At 46.1% G+C, this 17,594-nt stretch overlaps 1 protein-coding gene across 5 annotated transcripts; it reads left to right on the plus strand.

Annotated features, from left to right (window-relative positions):
- Window positions 1-1,036: 1,036 nt before the first annotated feature.
- tcf20 (transcription factor 20) lies at window positions 1,037-16,360 on the plus strand. Of its 5 annotated transcripts, none has more exons than XM_031870800.1 (6): window positions 1,037-1,597; window positions 3,606-12,048; window positions 12,146-12,239; window positions 12,405-12,468; window positions 12,625-12,725; window positions 14,830-16,360. In XM_031870800.1, exons 2-6 carry the CDS (start codon window positions 4,861-4,863, stop codon window positions 14,844-14,846), a joined length of 7,464 nt encoding a protein of 2,487 aa, XP_031726660.1. In that variant the 5' UTR covers window positions 1,037-1,597; window positions 3,606-4,860; the 3' UTR covers window positions 14,847-16,360. The 5 variants fall into 5 exon arrangements, with proteins under 5 accessions (XP_031726660.1, XP_031726664.1, XP_031726661.1 ...); XM_031870804.1 differs by having other exon boundaries at window positions 12,405-12,454; XM_031870801.1 differs by having other exon boundaries at window positions 1,037-1,480.
- The last annotated feature ends 1,234 nt before the right edge of the window (window positions 16,361-17,594 follow it).

Raw genomic sequence — 17,594 nt, forward strand, 5'->3', positions numbered from 1 at the left:
GTATCTTCGAGGGGAATGAGATGTGTTGAACAGTTGTTTGGAACACTGGGATTTCACTCTCGTGATCGACAGGTTAAGTGGGAGACTTGATGTGCACGCTGACTGTTTGTGTGTGATTGTGCAGTTTGTTGTCTTTGTACGTACTTGTGTGGTTTCATTGTATGGGTGTGTGTGTGTGTGTGTGTGTGTGTGTGAGCGTATGTGTGACACACTGCAGTGCATTAAAAGTGCAGCACCATGGATGGGGGGCAATAGGGCACATCATTATGATGGTAGCAGAGTGTGAGTGGGTCTGCACTGCACTCGCTGGCCCTGTGTGAGAGCAGAGGAGCTCAGGCAGAGAACAACACAACACATTTAAATGGGGGGGTCGGGGGGGGGGAAGATTTTCCGTTTGTTGCCCCTCCATTGTCATCCTGGTCATGATGATGTTTCCGAGCTAGTCGTGTCAAACATTAACCAATGGCTAGTTGTTATAATAATGATTTAAGTGGCTTTTCCTTTGCGGAAAAACAACAATATAGCTGCACTGTGTGTACAATGGGGTCTGCAGTGAGAGACCACAGTGAGCTGATCAAGCTTCAACCATTGCACCGCAATCTCCCTCTAATGCAGGCATACCTATTTGCTCCCAAATTGTCTTTTTTTATCTGTTATTGACTTGTTCATTTCAGACACAACCCACCATTCCATTCAGCCCTGTCTCCGCTGCATATTGCCTTTGTACCCTGGTGCCTTTCATTAGGCTACCCTAATTCATTTTCACTGGAGATGAAACGAGAACAAAGGACCTGTGCTTAAATCCCTGAGCCCTGACATGCAAAAAAAAAAATCTAAAAATTGCATTTGCAATATCACTATCATCTTAGATTCTGTGGTAGAAATAGGTGAAAGAAAAGCAGTGGGAAAGCAAAAGCTTCAGAGAGGGAGGGGAGGTGGAGGGATGTGATGGAGAGAGATGAGGGAGGGAGGGGGGGTGTGCAGGAATATGAGTGTGTATGCATTTTCAAGGCGGTCTTTCTGTTGCAAAGAAGAAGAAGAAGAAAAAAGCAGTAGTCTAACAGGAAAACGAATAGGTCGAGCTCCCGGTGAAGGCGTGCAAATGCAATTCAGTGGCGGAAACTGACGTTTGAGATCTTCATGCGTTAGTGGAGGCTCGTGAGATGGCAACGTGTTTAATTTCAGCCCGAGATAGGTGGAATCACCTCAGCGGTGTGTGAAAGAGGGAGAGAGAGAAAGAGAGCGAGGCGAGGGAACAAGAGCGGAGGGGGCGGGGGTGTATGGACCTCTCTCTGGATACGGGACCTACAGGCACCCCGATTGTGCTCCGCTCTCATCATTTTTGGAGGTGAGGACAAAAGGAAAAAGGGGAAATCGGAAGAAAGGCCCGGGATCCGAGTGTCGTGACGGGCCCCCCCCCCCCCCCCCTCCCTCCCCCGACTTCGCCGCCGCTGGTCGGGGTTGTCTGGACTCAAACAGGGTGAGGGGAAAAGCGGCGGAGCAGTCGACTCGAGACTGGGGTTTCCTGCCACAGCAGCGGGATTGTCACAAAACAGCCTTTCACTCTTCGAGGGGCCTTGTATTGCTACGTTTTCAGGTATGCATTCAGAGTGCGTTAGCTAGCCCGTCTCTGACTGACTTTGCCTTTTCCCCCTCTGGCAAACGTTAGCTGTAGTTTGTTGAAGGAAAATGTCAGGCTGCGTGACGGTCTGATGCGGTACCCACACCGGGTCTCTCGCCAGTAGACGTTATGTATGCTAGCTAACGCGTTTACTCACAGCCCCACTGGGTTTCTGAGGGGGGGGGAAACATCTGCACCTAATCACCTCTCTTTCGTAGCTAAACGCTGCCTGGCTGCCCCGTGCCTTTTTTTTTCTTTCTGTAGCCTGCTACAACTATCGTTGTGTGCACGTTCTCGAATGCGCGTGATAATGTAATAAACGCAAATTAGCCGGCTTGCTAGGACGCTAACGGTTGTAGCTTAGCTAGCACCCGACGTATGCGGCTGCATCGCGTCTTTAATTTGCAGTATGTGAAGGTTTTCTTTTTGTTAAGCTAACGCTAACCTCTCAGAGCTAAAAGAGGCAGCACTGCACAGCTAATTGTAATGCGTATTGCTACTGGCTAATGTAGCCACTGAGGTAATCGTACAAAAGCTAGTGTTGTGTGTTTGATGACAAGCAAAGACGACAAACCATTGGAATACAACGGAGCTGGCGTTTTGATCACAGTCTGAAAAATAACATTGCGTTTGCTCTCAACAATTAGGCAGCTATGCAATTGATCGACTCGCTGACAGACTGCATTGAGCCCGTTTTTATTCACGCTGCACTGTTCTATTGTGATCGCTGCTGCCTGGTTGTGCCCAGTGAGCTGCTGTGATTAATTAGTAATCAAGGTAGGGGCTGATAGACGGATGGAGAGCAGTAGTGTCCTAACTTTTCCAATTTTACACTGCATCGACCCACCAGCTCTGACCCTCAGTTGTGACACCCTGGACAGAGACCTGTGTGCAAATATGTCTGACTCCAATAGATTTACAAGCAATGACTAGATCGTTGTGTGTAAGCCCGCCCTGGTGCTGTTGTTTCCCCCATGCCCATCTAACTGTCCATCACTTTCTCTGTGCAGAAAGCGATGCATTACATTGGTGAAGATGGGTTCACACTACTGATGAGATCGACCGACAAGTAGCACCAGTTACCCACAGACTAATAGTCGTAATCATAAACAGCAAGGGCTTGTTATTGTGTGGCCCAGTGTAGGTCGACACTTCACAAAAGTCGCCCAAAGTTGTGTTGTTGGGGCCATTAACCATTTTACAGTGTACAATAGAGGCTTGTGTCACACGCTGCAATTCTGGGTGCTGACCTATAAAGATGTCGTAATGCCTTTTGATTATCACCCCTTAACCATTAAGGCCTGTTGAAAGACGTTAAATACACCATTTATGGCCTTTAGTCTCATGTTAGAGAGACTGCCTCTGTCCTGGCTACACTGGCTTGGTTGTTTACATGTGAAATAGTGTTTGTGACCTTGTCTTATGTTACTCTGTTGCCTTAATTGCGTGCTGCCGCCAACCCATTTTTCTCTCCAGCAGCCCTGTTTGTTATCAGTCAGAAGAGACAGCTTAGGCATGTATTGTTAAAGGCTGTACTCCCACTGCATATTTAAACAGCAGTGTTGATGTGAGGCCAAGCAAGCCTTTTTAAGTTTAGCGGGCAGTGTGTGCAACAAGGAAGCAATGATAACATTGTTGTTGGTTAAGTGAATATATTTGTGATGGACCTTGGTGATTTTCCTGCTAAAAAGATAAGTCCACTTATGGGAAATGCCGATGTAATCTGCAATATATGATCCTAGACCAACACTGAATTAAATTAGTAGTAGTTGCATTGATAAATATGTCTTAATTTACCACTGAAATGAGATTGTTGAATAGAATACTCAAACAGAATATTAAACTAACCCAAAGAGGCTATTGAATGCCCACAGTATATTCTTCTTTATATCTATTACAGACATGTAGCACAAGGTGTACTAAATAAATGATACCTTTTCATTTTTGTGTGCTAACTATTTTGATTCGTCTTTTGTGTTTGCAGAGTTGCAAAGGCTTCTGGTCAGCAGCTCCTGGAAAATGAACGTATCTGCATGGAAATACTGAAGAGAGAAAAACCGAAAGCGGGTGCTTGAATTGACTGAACTTGAGGTGGAATAAATGGATTACCCTCCTTTTGGAAAATTGTTGCCATGGAACTAGGTAGAGTTAAACGGTGGTGAACATAATGAAGCGAAGGTAAGACAGCCACATGCTGAAGATAGAGGAGAGCACCGAGAAGAATCTTGAAGACAGACAAGGGAAGAACGATTACTAAATAGGGACCAAAGACTTCTACAGTCCGAATGAATGCATGCCGTAGCAAAAAAAACAACAACTAACAAGAGTATTTGAAAGGGAACGACCAAGAAAAAGAACATCTCAAACAGTATAACACTCTGCATCCAAGAGCTGATGAGAATATCAATGGAGTGTTTGCCTCTGGGAGTGTTCAGTAAAGGTCTGTATTCAGACCTATTGATTCAAGTTACTGCCGTTTTGGTCTCACACAGGTGTGAGTCGGGTCCTGGCAAACGCATTGACGGACTGAAGGATTGTCGCGACGGAACGCATTCTCGATGGCTTTATTGAGAGATTTTTTTTTTTGTTTTTGTTTATTTGCACAAGATGCCATTGGACCACAATTCAATTCCAACATAGCTCAGTTTGCTTGAGCTGTTATTAAAGCAGAGAAGTGTACATGTAAAGACATTTGAACATCTCACATGGTGGTGTGTCAGACGTGATATCGTTGCCTGCTCGGTGCCAAACTGCTTCAGCTTCATTGGAATGACTGCACAGTTTTAGTCTTGTATTTTTCTGCAGTAGAAACCTGCTTCACTAGATATTTCTTTTTCTTTTCAAAGTTCCATTTTTTTTTAAGACCCAGCTGTACAGTGAACCTTTTTTTTTTAAACAAAAAAAAAGAAAAGTGAAAATAACCATATACCATCGTCACATTGAAGAAGTAAGACTTTTACCATTTGGCCTTTTCATGTATTGATAAAACCATTGTCTGTTCAACCTCACTACCCACTTTCTGCTACAAAAAAAAGTGATTATAACATCTGCGATAGATATTCCTCAGCTTGAACTATTTGGTTTTCCAAAGCATTTCCTTGTTTTACTGCCAGGCCATAGACTCTCTTTTCTTCGTCATTTATGGTTACTGCCGTAAGCCTTCCAGTTTCTGATCAGAAGCATTCCCTGGTGTAGACACTGACGGTTATTTCCATTTTTAATCCAAACGTGGAAAAACAATGCAGAACTTTTCTAACAGTCCGGTTCCCCCTTCGCTTCCCCCGGGGTTCAGTGGGAGGGGTGGAGGGGGAACTCCGTATCCCCCTCAGCCAGCAGATCCCCAGATTTCCCCAAGGATGACGGATGATTACGCAGGGATGCAACAGCAGAGCCTGCACAGAGGCCATCACCATCCCAGTCAAGCCAGCCACATGCTTGCTTACAGTGCTAGAAACAGAGGTGCTGTGGAGGCATCGCCAACACAGGGTAACATTCACAGCGCCAACACTAACAACCCCTACAGGAAGGAGGCCATGGATTATTATTTTTCGATGGCTGGAAAGGACAGGCACAGAAGGGGGGGCATGGCTTATGGGGCAGGGTTTGGGTACCCTAATATTGATGGACATATACCTCACCAGTATCGGCATGCTGGATCTGGCACTGCACCAGCATCTGGCCTGATGTCACCATATCCAGTAGACTACGGCTCAAGTGCTGGTTTGGGTGGAGGTGCTGTTGCTGGTGCTGGAGCATTCTCTCCTTCTCATCAGTACAATATGAGTCAGAATGCTGCAATGCAGTCAGTGCCAGGTTCTCAGATGCAGCACCGCCAGCTTGGACAAAACTTCCCAGCCGTCCACCATGGACAGCAGCATAGGAGCTATCCTCACTCTGGGCACAGGATGACCCCTCAGTACCCACACTACTCCCCACAGGGTGGAGCATCCACAGGGTCATCAGGAATGTACAGCCCTCCTCCACAGAGATATCTCGACGGGGCTGCTAGCGCGGGGTTCGATCCCAAAGTCAACAGTTCTCCCAGTGTCAACTCTAGTTCAAATTCAGTCTCCAGTTCAGTTGCTGCTAACAATGTGGGGCCAATGGAGAATGTTCAGCAGAGTTACCATGCTTCAAATTATCCTGGATATTCCCCGCAGACACTTTCGCTTCACAAGCAAGCCACACTACAGCACCGCAACTCGCAGCACAACTTAGGGGTAGGTTACGACAACTCTCTCAAGATGCAGCACCAGGGCCCGTCTCCAGGCTCTGTATATGCTAAACATCATCAAGCCTCCAATCCCAGTATACCTCAAGCAGCGTCTCAAGAAATAGCCAAATCACCAATGCATCCCAATGCTCAACAAACCCAAATCAACCAAAACTTTAGCCCGATATCCAACCCCTCACCAGCTGCCTCTGCAGTGCATTCCCCCAGTTGTAGCTCCTCTCCGTCCCCTTTGATGGGCATCTCAGAGGTACATGCAAACCCCTCAGGTCATGGTCCTTCGCATCCTCCTTCGTCAAACCCCCGTAGCAGCCATGGTCAAGGTAGATTACTGCAGACCATGCCACAATTAAGTCCCACACCCAACTCAAATAGCAGCATCAGTAGTTGTGGTAGCAGTGGCAGTCATAAAGCTCACAGCGTGAGTGCAGTTGGAGGGAGCAGTCTTCCTCCAACAGGCCGAAACAAATTGGGTTTAGGCACAGGAGTCGGATCGCGAGAGGAAGGCCCCTCTATTTATTCATGCTCTCCACTTGACAAAATGCAGGATGCTGGCCTGAATAGTCTTAATGCCTTGAGCTCACAAGTAGCCAATTTACCAAACACAGTTCAGCACATGCTCCTCACCGACTCAGTGCTTTCACAGAAGAAGGGGAAGGATGTGGGGCAGATGCAACAGGCAACGCATGGCGCGCCCCCATCACAACCAAGAAGTCGAAATGTAAGTGCAGCCTCAAGCACTAGCACAGTTAAAGATGGAAGTGCGCCAGGGATTGGTGACGGCGCCAGCTTAGACGCTGGTGCCGATGAAGACTCCTCACTAATGTCAGTTGGAGGCTCATCGAGGACCAAGGTGGACCGTGAGGAGCAGTTTTCTGAAGGGGAACATGGGAGAGTGAGGCAGATGAGTGGTGCAAGCAGTGGGTCTGAACCAACCGGCTATTACCCTCCCTCTCAGAGTCAAACACAGACTGGGCAAGCATCAGCTGTTAAAACAATTGCCTCCCATTTACCGTCAAAAGAACCAAGTGTTTCCGAAACTAAAGCAAACAAAGCACGCGTTCCCTCTTCGTCGTCATCTCCATCCTTTGGATGTCAGTCATCAGAGACTGGCCCAACTTCACATTCGACACCTCCAGTTTCCTCCTCCCCATCATCCACCTCCTCCAGTATTCCTCCTCCTCTGCCAAATTGTGTCTCAGAGCCTGGTCTCACATACAGTGACCACAGAGGTGGTGGCCATAGGAGGACAACAGAAATAAAAAAGGAGGTCATCAAAAATGAAAGTGAAGGCCCGGTTGACAAAACGGAGAAAGGCCGTAGCCAAATGCAGCGAGTTGGAGAGGTCAATTCACAAAATTGTCAGGACAAAGAAAACAGGTTGCACACCGCATCCAGATTACACAACAACGAGAGGGGAGAAAAGCACACTTCTGAGGAGCACCAGAGTGCCAGTAGTGTCGGTGTGATTGTTTCAGCTCGGTCTGAGGGAAGTCACACTGAAAAAAGCAAGCATACCCAAGGCAACTGCATAGAAGAGAAACACTCTTTCTTAAGAGAATCGAGCGGCCATAATGGGGAGGAAGGTGTAGATCTGAGTTTATATTCCTCCCTTCACCAAAAATCCAATTTTGGACGGCCTCAAAATCCTCCCCAGTCTGGACCGCATAAATATGGCTATCCAGAATCAACATATGGCTCAGATTTGTCGATGAAAAGCAGAGGGAGGACTGGTCCGGCGGGTGTGATGGAATCAAATTCCAGATACTTGGGGTATCAACAATCACCAGCTGGTTATGGCCCTGTGCATCCAAAAGATGCTGGTTCTGTAGCAGAGGCTTTGGTAAAGAGAGGGCAAGGAGCAGGAGCTAAAGGTCATGAGGATAATTCACAGCAATTTCCCAGCCTTTTACAAGAGGTTCTTCAAGGTTACAATTTAGACAGACGTTATGGCAGACCGGAGCAGGCCTATCCTGCCCATCTCCAAGTTCAGCAACCGTTTCAAACCAGACACCTGTACGGCATAACTGAGGCGTTGGCTCATTCTGGACAAATGGTTAGCACTGGAAAGCCTCCACATGCGAACCAGAGGCATGGAAGTGAGCCTAGTTTTACCACAGATGCTCAGTCCTCAGTGAAGTCTGAAGTGTCTATTACTAAGATAATGCAAAATGCTGAGAAAAATGACATGGGCGTGTCCCAGAGCCATTCAACACAGGCGGCAGAGTCCCAGCAACCCCCAACCAAACATATAAACTTAGCTGACTATTCTCTACCACAGAGAAAAGCCTTATCAAATGTGTCCACTCCACCCTCCGCTGTGCAGGAGCTCCTTTTGCAAGAGCCAGAGCCACTAACGGGCAGCATTGGTCAAACTGAGTCTCAGAAATCATCAGGCTCCATATTAGCCCCATCAGAGCGGCGCTCTGTCATCTGTGATGTGTCGCCGAACCGACGCGGCACCCCAGAGAGGGACCGGGAAAGTGACAGAGAGAGAGAGCGGGAGAAAAGTCTGAGTGGAGCCTCTGTGATTCAACAGCCATTTTCCTCTCCAGCAGCAGCCAGTGATCTGAGTAAAAAGGATATTGGAGAGAAACAAGTGGTGAAAATGGAAACGGCATCAAAAGAGGCTGTCTTAGACACGTTACAGACTGATCATCTCGGCAGTGGTTGCACTAACGATGCTGATATGGAGTATCATTCCAAGTCTGCTCATTCATCTGTTGTGATGAATACGGACCCCTACCGTCGAGGTAATGTTGACATTACACCCCTGGCTTCTCATTCTTTGAGCACTAACCCTTTATCTCCACCTTCAAGGCATCAGTCCTATCTTCATGGTGTTGATTTATCAACGGGTAGTGGCAGCAGTTTTCCTGGTTATCGATTTGGAGATGCAAGAGAAGGGCATATGATGCCACGCAGTAACCCCCATTTTACCTCCCACCATCCGTACCACAATTTATCCCCCCAGGCGCAGTCCACAAATAAGCTTCAAATGTACCCTCACCCTCGTGGCCCCCCTCATCACCCCCATGACATGAATGAATGGGTAAAAGCAATGAACAGGCCATCAAAGGAGATGATGATGCTCCCTGGTTCTTCTCCAGGAAGACATAAGGTCAGCCAAACAGAACCGAGGCAGAGGATGGTCTCACAAACTGACATGCCCGGGGAACTACACGCAGCCAAAACCTCCCTCCATCATCAAAGCGCTTTCTTCGATTTGAAAATGTGGGAGTCGACACACTCTGGCAGAGAAGGTGCTAGAATGATGGAGGGAGACTCCTTCTACAGAACACAACCTCCTCCCCCCCCTCCTCCTGCTCCTGTAGACTCGCACGTCCCCATTCCACCACAAATGACTCACGGCCTAAATGCCGCCGAACCTGAGGTCCCCAGAGGAGCCGCAGAGGAAGGCAAACATCCCTGCCCACCTCCTCCACCCGGCTCCGCCAAGCCTTCTGCTGACATGAACTCCACACAGCCACAGGTGCAGCGTCAGACTAAAGCCGGGGGTTCTGGAGACACAAACCCGCTGATATTGCGAAGGAGAGTTCGTTCTTTCATCTCTCCTATTCCCGCCAAAAGGCAACTCCAGGATGCGTCTCAGCAGAGAGCTGCCACAAATTCACATCACTCCCCCGGGGCTCAGTCTGAGTCGAGTCATCACAATGAAGATGACTCATCCAGTTCAGATATCCCATGTCCCAGGCTCTCTTCCCCTCTGCCTGGAGAGAATACCTATTCACAACCTCTATCTCCATCAAGTGGTAATGCCAGGGCTATGCCTCCCAGGAAAGGCCGAGGTTTGAAACTGGAGGCAATAGTGCAGAAAATCACACCAAATATTAAAAAGCCAGCAGGCCATGTTGATGATGAGTCGAATCATTATCCAGGCTTCTCTCACTCAGAAATGCCACCGTTTAATGATTCACAGGACCAAGACTTGGCACATTTCCCAAGGGTTGCAGGAGGGGATGATATCTACATGGATGACAGTCATTCATTAAACGACATGATTTCCTTCAGAGGAGTTGATGAGACCGGGCCTTTACCCCCGTCTGCCTACCCATGTGATCCACATCAGACATCCCAAACCCTAAAACAAGACTTTGACTTTGGATTGGGATCCACTGTTTCATCGGCATCGGGTGACAAGGAGGATTTTGCTTTGCTCGGACCTTTACCCCCTCCTCCACCTCTTCCTCGCCCAGTCCAGGGTTCCCCACCTCCATCTTCATCTGCCCTGTCAGACATTCAGCATTTCACCAACACTTACCAGCAGCTTGAGACGAGAAGAGGGGAGCACTCTGCGGCTAACCTCCTTCGACAGAAACTTCAAGAATCTGACATGGGATTTGATGATTATCCGGGCAGTGACTACTATGGAGCCACCCCACCCCACTCTCAAGGAAACATGCTGAATAGGCAACATCCAATGTCCTCTGGCAGCCTGTCGCCACAAGATTCCAAGCTACAAGACAGTTCCGTGCCTAAAGGCTATTTCCCATCTGGCAAGAAGAAGGGGAGGCCCGTAGGGAGTGTGAATAAACAAAAAAGGGCCCAGAACCAAGCCCAAACACAGGAGCCGGGTCAGCCCCAAGAACAGGCTCAGGGCACAACTGAGAGTGCTCTATCAGCCCCACCCGAGCCAACTTCAGCTGATGAGACATCCCCACCGCTGGAGCAGACTACGTGCAGCACACCACCCCCTGAAGCACCCCTGCTGACCGACGATAAAAACACTCTCCCACTGACCCCACCCATTTTAACCCAGATAGTGAAAGTGGATGTTGAGAATGAGGACCTGCAGCCAGAGATCGAGGTCAAACCAGTGCGAAGGAGACGCAGAGGTGGAAAAGGTGAGGATGAGTCACTAGAGGCCAGAGGACAACAGAGGAGGAGAAGGAGAGGAGCAGGGCCGACGGCACCGTCGGTGGCCAAAGTTGACCCAGATATACCTTTAGGGGGAGGAGGGAGCCCTGGCACCAATAGAGTGTTCACAGACCCAAATATAAAGGGCCTGTTTGTTCCGCACATACACGTGGAGAACAAAATACCAGAGATTGGGGCAGTGTGCACCATTGTAAATGCTGAGGAGGAGAAGATGAAAGGAGATCGTAGTGCAGTCGGAGGGAAAGTGGGCGTGAGTGGGATTGATTCTCCCCTGACCTCGGTTCCTTCCTCCCAGTTATCTAGGAGAGACAGAGAATCGGAGAAAAGGGAGACAGACGAGGTGGAGACAACACTTGAGTCGGGAAAAGCACTTCCTTCATCTGGCTATATTGTTTCAGGCCCCGTGATTACAGAGACCAATCACTCCGGCCGCCTGCTCTGCTGCCTGTGTCAGAAATGGGCAAATTACAAACATCTTGGAGATCTCTACGGCCCTTTCTATCCAGCTGAATATGCTGCAAAGCTCCCCAAGAACCAGCCCCAGGTCCGACAATGTCAAGCGGCCACGGGCACAAACAAAACAGGACAAAACTCAGACGTGAGCTCAAATGCTTTGAGCACCAACCAAGACGCGCAAACACAAGATGCTCAGTTTACCAAGCCCCCAACTGAGAGTCACTATGCCATCAGCCTGGATTCAAATGCAGTGCCTCTCCCCGCTAGAGTCAGAACTGCCCCGACGGCTGGTGGAGAGGAAATGATGATGCACATGACTGGCAAGTTCAGTAACACCGCCTCCTCCTCTTCCTCGTCCTCCTCGTCTTCGTCTTTCTCCTCCTACACCAGTAAAACAACGTCTCTGACCTGGGACATGAATCTAGACATCCGGCCCATCCCGAAGCTTAAGAGAGAGCCAGACCTTGATACAGACAAGCAGCAGCAGCAGCCGCAAATCCAGCAGCAGCTGCTGCAGCAGCAGCCGACAGACGAAGCTCAGCAACGACCTCAACACAGAAAGCTGACTTCACACCCCCGCTTTAAGAGGAGGCACAAATCCAGTGAGGATTCCCCCAGAATGGTGCCCTCCAACAGTAAGGCCTCCCTGCCCTTCCAGCCCCCTCCGCCCGCCTTGGACTCCCTGGGACCCTTGGCACAACTCGCCCAGCTGCCTCAGATGCCCATGGACCCGGAGGAGCTGTGGGTCCATGAAGGATGCATAGTGTGGACCAGTGGGGTGTATCTTGTCAATGGGAGACTGTATGGCATGCAGGAGGCACTAGATGGCGCCAGAGAAACAGTAAGTGTCTTCTTTATCTGTGTTTGTTTTGGGAATTTTCAGCCTTGAAACATATTTCTGATGTTGATTGTTACCTTTTCTTTCTGTCTCTGCTCAGTGCTGCTCATACTGTGAGATGGTTGGCTCCACCCTGGGCTGCTACAGCAAAGGCTGTACACTCCGCTACCACTACATGTGTGCTATCGAAGCAGGTGAGTGGATGCAATAAATACAGACACACTCTAGAAAGTGAGTTAATGTTAAATACAGTTTCCTAATAAGGGTTTGTGCCTGTTTGAAACACATATTGTCCTTTCATGTAAGAGCTTTGCGTGGTGGTTTCTGTATTGTACTAAAACTCCCTGTCCCTCTTCCAGATTGCTCTCTGAACGAAGATAACTTCTCAGTGCGGTGTCCGAAGCACAAGGTAAAGAAGGAGAGGTTGGTCTTCGTTTTGTGTGATTCACTCTCATTTTCCTTTGCCATTCTAGATCCTCACCACCCACTCGCACGTCTCGTCATCGAACCCTAACAGTTTTCTTTCTGTCTGTCTTCCTCTCTCTTTCTCTCTCCCCTCCTCCTCCCTCCTCCACTCAGTTTACCCAGAGCATCCGGCCAGCCAAGTCAGTGTGCGTGGAGCAGTCAGAGAGAGGCTGAGAGAAATGCAGAAGAAGAAGAGACACCGGAGTCTGGGAGCTGTAAGTTTAGACTTGGTTTTGTGTGTTTGTGTACCTATGTGTCTACAGCATGTGTCATAGTGTGAATTAGGGATGTAAACGATTAACCACCCAGAATAATTTGGACTGGTTACCTATCTCGGTCTAGGTTAATTTAAGGTCTAAATTAACATGTTAATTTAACATAGGGTGCGGCAAAAGGAAGCTCTGGTGCCAAATATTGACTAATGGGGCTGATCAGACAGGACATCCGGGCCAGGGTGTGTGTCTGTGTGTCCAGTTGTGTCGCTCTCAGAGCAAATTTAGAGAGCAGGCAAAATCAAAATGATCAAACTGCAACAATAAACTTCAGCAAAGCCAACAGAAAATGAAGTGAAAGGGAAGACATTTACAACACAAGACATTAAAATGTCAGCTCCTCTAAAGACAATGCTGAGCCAAAGATCATCGAGTCATTGGAGCCTTTATTATTATTATTTCTTGCTTTCATAAAATGGAATGGAAATGCTTGCGTGCCCTCATGTGCATCCATACGAGTCTTGGGCGATATGACGAGCTCATCATTCAACACAATATTGGTTGGCCACGATAATGGTCCTCGCATGTCCACGATAACGGAGCGATAATCACTTATGCAACGCCTGCTTTTGCACTATATTCAGTCTTTTTCTCTTAAATAATAAATACATTGACAACATGCTGGCATATTTCAGATTTAGTTTTATTGTGGTTTTATGAATGTAATTTATGGCGCTGTTAGATTGCTGCTCGACCACCCCGTTATTATGGTGCGTGCAGGAGATTAAACTGTTGTGGACAGCAGTGAAAATGTAGCTAAAAGCCAACAAATATGGATTGAAGCTGAATATTTTGTTGGATGAACATTTGGAAAAGATTACATCTTTTTTTTCATTATATTATGACTTCTGGACTAAGATGATTACAGGGACTAGAACACAGTGTCGCATCACTCACTTTGTGTCAAACTGAATACGCAGGTCTGCCAGTGACTCCATCCACAAATAGCAACCGAACCGTCACAGTGAGCAATCCACCCTCAATCATCGAGGCAGCAGAATATAAAGAGCAGTTACTACTAGATGATTGATCTCAGCGTGCCCTTGTGTAAAATAGCGCTTACTTCCTATACATTGTGGCCACTTTGTGTGTGTATTTATATCCAGCCTAAGTGCGCCTCTCTCTCTCTCTCTCTCTCTCTCTCTCTCTCTCTCTCTCTCTCTCTTCAGCTTTTTTATTTTCTACATCGTTGTGTTTCTTAAAAACAATATCGTCAGAAGAGGAATTTCTACGTTGCCCAACCCTAATCCAGATAGAGTCGTGTAGACTGGAAAACGCAGCTTCCCTAAATGGGTGTTAACATGTAATGTAATGCAGCCAGCTCTCTGGTATAAAACCCCCACATCACCGCCCGGCGCGTTCAATCACCACAAATACATTTTCATCCTGGAAACATCATTTGTCTGGAGACTGGTTTCTCATTAATGGACCTTCAGTGAATGGGCTCCAATTTATTGCCTCAGGGCTGTTTATACCTTTTCTATTCAGACAATTTAATTTCACACAGCAATGCAGTACCTGCTCTACTCTTTGTTGGCTGGCTCTCCCACTCCTCCTCACCTCACCTTAGTGGCTGCACTGCTGCCTGTCACTCCCTCTCACTCCCTCCCCCTCACTCCCAATCAGCCTCATGGAAACTAAAGATGCGTACATCTCCCCTTCTCTTTCTCTTCTTGTAAGACTACAGTAAATTGCTAATGGTTATGCTCAGGATTGAGCGACTCTTCCCCCTTACTTCATCACGTTTTGTGCAAATATATTTTCTTGTCAGAAAATCAGTGGACTAAAAATGAAAGAGATTTATGTTTTATGCTTCAACTTACACATTTAAATAATGGTGCTTCAGATAATCAGTAAAGGACTGTGTGGTAATAACAACACAACCGGTGATTACCGGCCTAACGGTGCACTTCAAGAGACTTTTAAAAGAGGTCCTCTCCATTTAAAGAAATTGTGCTGTTGGTGAAAGCGGTTCATTGTTTGTATCAGAATGCGCGGGTCCTTGTTGATCATACTGAGCTCAGTTTGTTTGTGTTCCCTTTGCCAGGTTCGTTTGGTCAATAGAAGACTGAGGAGTGGGACTTGTTTGTGAAGCAGCCCGAAATGTGAAAAGACAGGACTGGCATCCGTGACGGAGAACAACAAAAGGGAATGTACAATTTCTCAACGGGCGTTATTTACATGTAAGACAATGGAGAAAAGAAACCTTTTCTTTTTTTTTTTTTTTAAGAGAATTGTTGCTCTTGACTTAAAAGCAGAAAAAGAAGAAAAGAAAAAAACATGAACATGCAACAGAGCGGAATGGAGCTACAAGTAAAAGACGGACGGTGGAACTAAAGGAACTTGTTTTGTAGAGAACAAAAGAAACAAACTTCCTCTCTAGGCTTACTTTGATTTTCCTCAGACACCCTCAAAGTGTTACACTCGTGTTTATCATCATCTGTATAATCATTATCCATTTTCTTTAAGTGTTCTTTTGGTTGCTATGCAGAGGCGTTTTGGGAGCAAGTTGGGCGTCAAACCCAGAAAAGAAACAAAGAGAGACTTTTATACCCTCTCACAAGTAGTATTCTATCTTATATTACGATGACCACAATTATTATTTTTAGTACTCATTATTATTTTGTATCCTCGTCAGTATTTACTCATGAAAATGAAATGGATGTATCTCACTTTATATTCTGTCAACACATGATTTGGATTTATTTTTTCATTCCTGGAGAGGGAGGAGCCAGAGTGATGTCTGGAATGTCAGGGTCGAGTTTGCCACAAAGACATTATTGCCTTGGAGAACGGACATCTGTTGCCTTTCAAAAGTCATGTGTACGAGTGTGAAATGTGTGTGTGTGTGTGTGTGTGTATGTGCGAGAGAGAGAGTGAGAGAAACTGAAAAAAAACCGCCGATATCTGGGTCTTTGATTCCATTTTTGGTCCTTTTGAAAAGTGGTCTTATTTTTCATCACTGGGGTTTTTACGGTACAGATAGTATTCACGAAAAAAATCCGATGGACACAATCTTATTTTTCAAGTACAAAATGTTCGTTATGTGTAAAGAGAGGGACAGAGGAGGGGATAACACTATGGACTAATGCGTGCCTGCCATCTTTGACTGTGCTGACAGCACAAAGATGAACAGGACACTGACGGGGGAACTGTGTACTGGGTGCACACGTGCGCTCGTTCTTCATGGGATGTTCCGCAGGACTGGCACGCCACCGTACACTGATGGAAAAACATTTTTTTTTTGGGGAACTGGAAACTTTGGAGAAGGTGTCATATTGAACGGCTGCGATTGGCCAACCGTACTGGCCAATGGGGGAGTAAGCCTTACTGAGTACTTCTGAATGGTTTCACTCTCGAGCGACAAAATCCATTCACAAGAAGCATTGCCATAAAATTTAAAAGTGAGTCGTACATGGTGTTGTCTTTATCATTTTTTATTGTTATTCTTGTAAAAAAAAAAAGATAAAAAAGTCAAGCTGAGAAGAAGACAGTGACACTATCAAAACCATGCTGTATTAGAGACCTGTCAATATGTATATGAATTATGAATACACTTAAAAAAATGCTTCAAGTAAGCTCCTCTAACTGTTTCTGAAACTTATTTTTGTCAATTTTGTTTCATTTTTTTGCCCCGATTTCTTTCCCACCTTTTCTAAATTCTCTGCCTCCCTCTCTCTCTTTATCTCCTGCACATGTATTCTCAATCATCTCCCTGTGGCTCATATGTACGTAAGCTGTCTCCGTCTCGATGTCTGTCCCTCTCCCTCGTTTCTCCTTCCTGCCTTTTCAGTTTGAGGGAGGTGCATAAACCCTCTCTGAAGAAGAGTTATGAAGGCATGTTCTTGAGTCTGGAAACCGGTCTACCAGTTCAGTTCTGTTTCTGAAACAAAGTGCCATACGATGAAGAATTAGACTTTAAGAAACTAGAGCAGCTTTGATGTAAAGATAAAAAAAAACAAAATGTCTGATTTAGCTTTGTTAAAAGTTGAAATAGGTGTTAAAATGCAAAAGCCATGAAAGGTGAAAGCAGACATTTTAAACATTTATATGATCGGCTGTTGATTTGTGCATTAGCTGAGGTTTTCTTTGTCATAAGTGGCACTATGGTAAGAGAAGACAATTTCATTAAAAGAATAACATGGTTGAAATAGTTTGCTAACAGTAAAGGATAAACAATTAAACTAGTTAACAGTAATTGATAAACAATTGAAATAGTTAAAAGTAATGGATAAATGGTTAAATAGCTGAAACTAATGGGGAACTAGTGAAATACCTAAAAGTAAGAGAGTTTAAATAGTGAGCCAAAATGAATGGATACGTGGTTGAAAGGTTCAGCTCCTCAAAGTAACAGGTTGCTAAACAAATGTAAACTTGACCAAACCGACATAAAAATGTACAATTCAATGATATGGACAAAAATGTATATAACAATATACAAATTCATATAATGAACCGTGTTAAACAGCAACCAGTTTAGTGTGTGGCTCAGCTTCAGGTTACTTTGTACCCGTATAGACTTGGTTTGCAGTAGAAGGCGAGGCGTCCATCTCGACACACATTACAATCAACACAGACAAGACAAACATGATAAAAGTACACAAGGTTACAAATCAGTAAATCACTAAATAAAATAAATAAGTACACAGACGTTGCTTCTATAGCATCTGTGCACTGTTGCTATAACGTGTTCACCTGAGTGATGACTGCTGGAACAAAGCTGTTTTTACACCGCTGTGTTCTACACCCTGGGACTCTATACCTCCGTCTGGAAGGAAGAAGATGGAATTGTGTGGTCTTTTTTTTTTTTTT

The sequence above is a fragment of the Anarrhichthys ocellatus genome, unplaced genomic scaffold (genome assembly GCF_004355925.1).
Source record: "Anarrhichthys ocellatus isolate YVR2014 unplaced genomic scaffold, GSC_Weel_1.0 scaffold55, whole genome shotgun sequence".
In the NCBI taxonomy this organism is placed as follows: Eukaryota; Metazoa; Chordata; class Actinopteri; order Perciformes; family Anarhichadidae; genus Anarrhichthys; species Anarrhichthys ocellatus.